The sequence below is a fragment of the Notothenia coriiceps genome, unplaced genomic scaffold, assembly GCF_000735185.1.
Source record: "Notothenia coriiceps isolate Sejong01 unplaced genomic scaffold, NC01 NC01_scaffold00010607, whole genome shotgun sequence".
Classification (NCBI taxonomy): domain Eukaryota; kingdom Metazoa; phylum Chordata; class Actinopteri; order Perciformes; family Nototheniidae; genus Notothenia; species Notothenia coriiceps.
Genome location: NW_011343308.1, coordinates 6004 through 14589, shown reverse-complemented (window position 1 = coordinate 14589; position 8586 = coordinate 6004). Strand labels below are relative to the sequence as shown.

General features: G+C 37.8%; 1 protein-coding gene across 1 annotated transcript; it reads right to left on the bottom strand.

The window, feature by feature from the left end:
- Positions 1 to 1233: 1233 nt before the first annotated feature.
- LOC104946119 (opsin-5-like) lies at positions 1234 to 7363 on the bottom strand. Its single transcript, XM_010771881.1, has 3 exons — positions 7077 to 7363; positions 4960 to 5288; positions 1234 to 4062 (listed from the first exon to the last, which is right to left on the bottom strand). The coding sequence occupies exons 1-3, from the start codon at positions 7327 to 7329 to the stop codon at positions 3727 to 3729; spliced, it is 918 nt and encodes a 305-aa protein (XP_010770183.1). The 5' UTR covers positions 7330 to 7363; the 3' UTR covers positions 1234 to 3726.
- Between the last annotated feature and the right edge of the window lie 1223 nt (positions 7364 to 8586).

The following is an 8586-nucleotide window of genomic DNA, read 5'->3' as shown; positions in this document are numbered from 1 at the left end:
TTGTTTAAACTGTTTTTAAAACATCACATTGCCCTGTTTACATAATCCATCAGCATATGGTCTAAAGTACGCCTCCCGATGACTCGATGCGTTGCTGGATGACTAAAATATTTCTGCAGTCCTCAAACCTCCAACCATTACATACAGTAGATGTGCCAGAGAATGTTTTATGTTGATTGGTGTATGCACCATCATACAGTGTGTCAACATCACTGAGGGTATGAATTTATAAACAGCAATGCAGAAATAGTTGTCACAATATTCCGATTCACAATTTGTCCGTATATCTGCATGCTCTATGCAACCCAACATTGCTTAAATGACTTGCTGTTGGAGTCAAAGCAGTTCTGCTTGTACAGTATGGGCTGCGTCTATCGTTTTTCCAACCCAGTTTAGATTTAACCACTTCCGCATTACGCAAGGAACGACGTAGCTCTACGCGATAGCGTCATAGACTTCATCTTCGGCGGTCGCGTTAAAGCAGGATATTGAATAGTTGTTTTTTGTCTTTCCAAAGGATTTGTTGACTGAAAGTAAACGAAACACTTTCTAAACACTTTAGTTTTTATTATTTTGACATGCACATTATCATAAAATCCCGCAAAAACCCAGTGTTGAATCTATTCCTAACAAATGAAAACAATGCTCAAGAATAAACGAGACAATGCAATACACATTTAAAAAATAAATACAAGCTTTTCAATTACAAGCCAACAACAAGGCATTTCATCTATTTCTAAGAAAATAAAAGGCAACAGTTCTCAAGAATAAATTAGACAATGTTATCAATGCAATCCATAAAAAAAAATGTCAATACAAGCTTTTTAATGTTTACTTATTAGAGGCTCGACTGAATGTGTCACTACGTCATTGAAGTCCCCATTTACCTATTCAACTTCAATACATAGAGATCAATACCAAATGCAGCATGGCTCTCGTTGAAGTGGTCATTGTTTAAGGAGAACACGTAGAAGCAGTGGCCGATTATGATATCTTATTGCCAAATGTTTAGCCATTTGTTTAACCCATTCAATTAGATATTTCAATCAAGACAACAGAGTGTTGTCTGCGTCATTTAGTTAATTGTTTAATGTGTTTTTTTGACAGTAACATCCTCATCCTGTACTGGCTGCTCTTCCAATTGTTCTTGGCAGTTTTCTATGTTTTTTGACTCAAGGTGCTTAGTGATTCAGTATTTTTTTACTATTTTTTAAATGGATATTTTAATTTCATAACAAAAAAGAGGGTTATCATCCATTGCTGCGAAATGGTTTTGGTATTGAATGTTGTTTAGAGAAGGGGGCGTGATCACAAGACAACCATGACTATATATTAGAGCAGTATGATTTCATTAAAAAGTTCTTGCTTTGTTAGCTTTCTAGAGGTAGTGTGTGAGTCAGTGTGTCTGTCTTTTGTACACCTCATGCAAATGAACACAATTTACATGTACTTTCTTTATGGAGTATATATTCTGTTTTACAGTATGGCTCTGTAACCAGTCGGCTACCAAAACGCTTCAACCTGGTTGTTTGTAAGATGTCTTTTATTTTCCTAGCGTCCTTCAAGATAACATAATTTACACTCTCATTTCATTTGTGGCAAAATGTAGCCACAGGGTATCGATTATCTGTATAATCCCTATCAAAAATCCATCGTAGTGCTTGAAGGTTTAATAAGGTGTCGAAGATGGAGAAAATACATCTATTCTCTCCCAATTACATAACGTGACAGCACAGCGGTGAACCCTTAACTTAATTCTTCTGCTGGTGGAAGAGTTTATCTACCTCAGGAATACCCTTTCATCACAGTGTTGTCCAGACACTTTCAAAAAAGATGTGGTCCCTATGTGTGTGTATCAGTCTACATACATAAGTTGTAATAGGCAATGATGCATCCTCTGCGTGTTGTACAAACCTATTGATATTCACAGCCACTCTTTAAAACATTTACTATAAGTAATGTACTAAAGTACGTTCCATACGCACTCTCACTTGCCTGTTCTACTTATACCCTGGGGAATGAAAATCGGCTACACACTCATTTCTAAAAGCTTTTATTTTCATAGTTCTCACAGTTCGGAGTTACAAGTACATTATTTAAGGGGATTGAGATTGTTTTATTTTAATTATTAACAAATCAAATGTAAAGGAGAATAAATCTTTATTCTACTAACAAGCACTGACTGTATAGCCAAAGCCTTATTTCTTTGTGAAAAAACAGTACTGTGCGCCTTCAACTGTATCATGTGGTTTCTCATTATCAGGCTGAGTTTTTTTTCGTGGAACTATTTCATCCACTTAAAAGTGTCTAGATCTATTGTGACTGAGCGAAGTCCATCGGCTAATGAGGACTGTGCGATACGGTCAAAAGCTCCTGAACTTGAGACTTTCTTGACTGTTTTGTAAAGCACTGTGTCTTTGAACTGTTAAATGAACTGTCTAGGTAAACTGCATTTATGTTCAGAAACTGTTCAAACAGACTTTTAGCTGTCAAATTTAGAGAGATGACAGGACTGACACCACTCTTATATCGATCTATTTAATATAAAGCCACCACCAGCAGTTAGCTTAGCAAAGTTTATCACACAATCTGGAAACAACGGAAAATAGCTAAATCTGCCTACCAGGCAAAAATAAGTATACCTTTGGAGGGAGGCACTTCTCCCCCCATTTACAGTCTTTATGCCAGACTCAGCTAATGGGTTGTAGCTTGAGAATACATAATAGAGTATAATTACATACACCAAAGCGGTGTTGACTTTCCCATCAAACATCCAGCAGGAAACCAAATAAATTAGCAAATCTTCTGCAAAAAAAGGCATAAATTGTCATTATATTTCATTAAAAATGAACATCAGTCTAGATGTTATACAATGCAATGTTTGTTGGTAGAATACATTATATGTTTGGCTTTGGACCACATTTTTTGGTAAGAAAGTTATAAGAACAGTTTTATCCTCAAAATAGAACACCTTATCACATTCCTTAACAACATGTAGATTGCTGCTTAAAATTGAAAGAGAAGCCAATATACAGTACATGCATCAGACAGGGTAAACAAGGAAAGTGGGTGTCACTTCTGTAAACACTTTAAGAGGCAAACTTATGAAACATGAGCAGCTGTCACTTAATTTAAACATTTGGCAGACGTCATCCCTGAACGGTTATTCCTTTTTTCTGGAATGTACTGATTTGGTGAGTTATTTTTCCAACAAACAAGTATATCTATTACAGATTAAACCTGAAGTATTCGATTAAACATTTCTTCTTCTTTCTGTGCTCAATATTAATGTTTTTGTTGTGTTCTGCTGTACAACCTTTGGTATGTGATGTGAAATGCATGATTCTTTTATGAAAGGTGGATGTCGCTTTAGCTTCTTTCACATCTTTCTATAACTCAACAGTAAATAGGTATTTTTTTAATGGGCTACGTTGGTTTAGGGGTGCAAAGACACTTGCAAGCACATTGTTAATTCTTAACAATTGGTTAGTTGGCTCAACTTTCACGGCATGTAACATATTGTGCAAACACCCCGTCTCTTTCATCGTGACCGCATGTAAAAGAAGCCATTATTACCCTGCTCATTTTGTCATAACGGCACACACAAGTTGTACCGGAAAAAATACAATACAAATACAAGTGTTTTCTAGTGATAACATTTGTGAAATCATGAGACGACTTATTCCCCCACATAACCAGCACAAAGTCTTTCAACCCTAAAGTCTTTTACTCCACGAACTGCTGCAAAGTGGTCAGTACTTCTACTTTGCTCTTGTCACCAGCATGACTCATGCTAATGTTGTTGTCCTTGATGGTGTTGGAGGCATGGCAGGGGCTCCAGCCGAGGCACCACAAGCCCAGCTGCTTCACCTCCCTTCTGAAACTCTTGCTGAAGATGTAGTAGATCAAAGGATTGTACACAGTGGAGCTCTTTGCAAACATGCACGGGAGGAGACTGACTTCAGGTGGGATGCTGCTGCTGTCCCCCAGAATAGACCACATGCTGACGATGGCATAGGGTGTCCAGCATACTATAAAGCCAAAGCTGATGACCACACCAATCTGCAATAGAATCGAAGAACAGTCATTAAAATGTGAAAATATAAAAAACCTTCCTATGGTTTTTTATAGATGTTTTGTCCCGCATTCCCATCCTGAATTCTGTCTGCTAGATGCCCTTTATACCATGTGTTGTAATATTTTTGTAAACATTTTCAACTGTATTGTCCTTGGTAATTATAAAATCAGAATGTAAATTCAATTCCACCAGTTATCCAATATTTGACATGTTTGTCAGTCTCGGGGCAACAATATACAGCTTGTACTAAGCAGCTGATCTTAGATTCAAGAATTTCATTAAACAAACAAAGTATTGCTAGCTATCCTTCGCAAAAGTGGCTTGAAAAAAGTTTAAAAGTCCTCTATACCATTGTTTTCCAACTAGCGGTAGGCTACTTGAACCCAAGAGTCTTTTTTCAAGATTGTAGAGTAGCTAAACGTAACTAAAAACAAATATCTTTACATATTGAGTTGGTTGTATAATGCGCTACAGATGAGTGTGTGAAAATGTACCCCATTTAACTCTAAACAATAGATACATTATTTAAATAACTAAAAGTTATATATGAACGGTTCAAATAGTAATCTAAATTGATGAAGTAATTGAAATAGCAAGCTAAAACTAATAAGCATGTCTCCAAATATACGGCTAAGATCAGATTTTGATTAGGTTTTGTTTTTGAAAGACGGAGTCGCTACACCAGAATGTAAGTGTACATGTTACATAAGCAGCTACTGGGACTGTTTGCATTTGTGAATTTTAAATATGCATACAGTATGAATCATTAAATAACCTGCCACTGCTAACATAACTAAGATATTCAAACAGATATTGAAGCCCCCAAGGACAAACAGGAATCGGAATTACAATGACAGGTGTCATTGGTGAGAGTCACTTACCACCAACAGCCTTCGATGGAGCTTGATATTTTTGGGGACTCGGTTGATTTTGGAAATGGAATTTTTGTAGGTGAAAAAGAGCTTGAAGGCTATGCCAAAGTAACAGCAGAGTATGATGATGGAAGGCAGGACGAGGTTGAAGGTAAATAAACTGACGACGAAGATGAAACCCTCATTTTTCATTTGTCCCCAGGCCAGAGAGCAGGACAGGCCGAAGGGCTCTGGGCCGTAACGCCCCCAGCCCAGGACGGGCAACAGAGCCCAGATCAGACCATACAGCCAGACCCAGAGACACAGAACCTTCACCTTTCTCCAGCCGATTTTCTCATCTGCAGGGAAAAAAAAGGTGTGCTGTTTTTATTTGTTGGTCTGGTTGTTTACCCACGGTTCATTGTAGACAGATGGTCCTTTATTAAAGCACTATGTGTATTTGCTACATTTTATTCAAAAAGGAGGGGCTGTATTCCTGCCATGATTCCTGCATTTTTCCAAAATCGCATGCAGACTGTAATGAACAAAGAGAGCTCAGAAAAAAGGTTAAAAACATTATAATGGCTAAACTGAATGACTATGGACAACTTTTGCTATTAAGACATGTGGGAAATGCTGATATAAGCGGCCTCAACTTCAAGGCAGTTTGCAACAAACAGCGTCTTGTATTTTAACCTCTTAGTTGAACTGTTAAGCATATTTGTATAAGAACAAAGTCATGTTTCAGTTCATGTGTATGACATCATCAGAATGTGCCTGAAACGTGGTGATGCTAAAAAGCATGTGCAGATGTAATAAACGGTCTGTACTCCAGGCCAAACTCAGTGTGATGTGGTCGTGTGTTTTTTCTGCAAGTATACTTACAAGCTACTTTGGTTGACTGCAAACGTGGAGACTTCTGCTGAATATAATGTCTCACGCAACATGAACACAAACCAACAACCCACAATTCTAAAATAATCATAGACTTAGACAAGACAATAGTTAATTGTCTTAATAAGATTAAGGCAATTAAGTCTCATATTTGTGACCAGATGACACAGGAACATATAAGTACATATCTGCATTTAAATTCAGAAACGGATAAACAAAAACAAGGCGATGACATCCGTTTCTGTATTGCTCTGTTAAGCGGATTACAATATGACATTAGAGAGTCAAATAAAAAACTACGTCCTTTCAAAGTTCTCTGTATCGAATATAAAAAAATAATAATAATTCTGATCTATTGTATTCTCTGATTGATCTCCTGCATGGATTGGTAATCTGGCAAAGATATGATTTTTTGCAACAGATGACGATTTACGAACAACTTGTTTGATGATTTACGAACAACTCTAAGCCTGCAGCGAAATGGACCTGTTTTTATATGAAGACAGAATGTTTTATTTTATATTTACAGATATGAACAAATGTATGTAGATGTATTCTGTATATATTTGTGTTGTACATATATTCGGAAATCTTTGCCAGCCGTTCTTGTCTTGGCTGTTTGTCCCTGTATTACTTGGTGTGGAAACTACAAACTAATATCAGATTCTGTTTTATTAAAAAGCTTTTAGTATGTCTTCTACAATGTGGCTCTTTTTTCTATTGAATAGGACTATTCCACTTGACTACACCCACCTGGTACCTCTTGGGAGTCTAAACCTTTTCACAGTTAATTACTACATCTCTTGCGCTGTCAAACCAGTCTGTTTATCTCAGGATCACAGCCGCCATCGTGGTTGTCGGCTTAGAAAAAGGTCTGCTGTCAATACAGTGTGTTCTGATACATTTTCAAGTGTCTGGGAACAAAGCTAACAAGAGAACCTGACTAGATAGAAACTCAGTCAAGCACAGACACAGATGGTTACCATACTTCTCTGACAGGATGCTCCAACAATTTTCAAAATGTTATAAAAAAAGGAAGTACTAATTGAATGTAGAATTTGTAGATTTGTTGTTTTTCCTATATAAAATAAAACCTTGGAGATTGACTGAAAATCCTTTAAAGGTAGTGCTAGAATCCCTCGCCGTGCAAAGAGTCACGTCTTGAATTAGAATGCCCTTGTCTCCTGGATATAAAATAAGGTCTACAGGGGTCAGGTATTTCCTAGCAGTATTTCCAACCATGAATTACTCACTGGGTGACAGATTGAGGGACACAACGAAGCGCACTATTGCCATGAAGGTCAGGTTCATTATGCTGGCGACACCGAAGAAAAACCCTGCCAGAGCGTAGTATAAACACAAAGCGTCTCCCCCGAGCCAGTGGTGGTTCCAGGCTGCTGCCACAGAGAGAGGGTACATGGCAACAGCTGCTCCCAGGTCTGTCACGGCCAGATTCACACTCAGCAGCTCTGGTGGTTTCATCCTTGATGACCTCTTGACTGCCATGATGAGGACCAGCAGGTTTCCCACAATTGAGAGAACAGCTGAGAAAGAGAGGGGAGAACAAGAAGGATACAAAGTAGATTGAGTGAACAGTGATACTCTATTCAATTCATATAATGCATCCTTTACATGTAATCTTGTTTTCTTTGCTTTTAGGGTATTATAATCTTGTTTTGCTGTCCCAATGGGCAACTCTAAAAAGTCACTTTAGCAGACGCAAAATAACACAAAGCTTTTTTTTCAGTTAAAAATCTGAAAAACTGTTACACGCTTAGATAGAATGGATTTGAGAGGGTTTCTATTTTTAACCAGCACATAATATCATGATTGGGCCCTCAAGAGACAGACAGCGTAAATGCAAGAAGAAAGAAGGTGACGCATCTTGTTTAGGACAATTAAGGAGTGAGCCCCCCCGTTTGCTATCCATATCCGATATATACCTTAGGAATAGTTGGATAAAACATTTGCTTAGTATTAGCGAAAGTGCTTTTTTGGAGAGAGTTAGATGGGAATATTGAGGATGACAAAGCGACAGCCATCTGTAGTTGAGCTAAGCTTAGCGTGAAAACTCAAAGCAGGGGAACACAGCTCACCTGAGTCAATTCAGGGCAAGAAAATCCACCTGTCGCACCTCATTAGCTCACTTGCTAATGTGTATTTATTTTGTTTGTTTAAAAGATAAGTTGTGGTTGTAGGTTATGTGGTGGAATATTTATTGGCAGGTAGCAGTAACTTCAAGGAGCACGAAACAACCAAAGACTTCAGAAAGTCAATACGTCTATCCGAGAAATAGTCCTGACCCTTAAAACCCTTAAAACTACAACTTGGTCTGATATTTAGCGGCCTTTAGAGGTGCCGGTATGCATTTTTTAGGTTAGTTGTTTCCTGTTGTCAAGTCTTGCTGCTATGCTAGTAGTCTCTTGGCTATAGCTTCAAATAGCTGAAGTGAAATCGGAACTTAGATAAGTAAGCAACTTCACTTAAAATTACACTGACATTTGTACAAAAAAATATAGCTAAAATAAAAAAATCCATTCAACATTTCTATTTTAAGCGGGGTTTAACAAGCACTATTTCCACTATGGTAAAACTTCCATGGGGTGTGGGGTCGCAAAAGTTCAGACTCTGGGGTTGGAGTTTAAAGGTGACCTATCATGCAAAATGCACTTTTGTACGTCTTTTATACATGATTATGTGTCCCTGGTGTTCCAGGGAACTCACCAAGTGTCAGAAAACACAACCCTCTCTATTTTCCTCCAT

Coding starts and splice junctions, on each gene's coding strand:
- LOC104946119 (XM_010771881.1), bottom strand. CDS start 7,329: ATGGCAGTCAAGAGGTCATCAAGGATGAAACCACCAGAGCTGCTGAGT. Junction 5,289..7,076: donor GTCCCTCAATCTGTCACCCA/GTGAGTAATTCA, acceptor TTTTCCCTGCAG/ATGAGAAAATCGGCTGGAGA. Junction 4,063..4,959: donor TCCATCGAAGGCTGTTGGTG/GTAAGTGACTCT, acceptor ATTCTATTGCAG/ATTGGTGTGGTCATCAGCTT.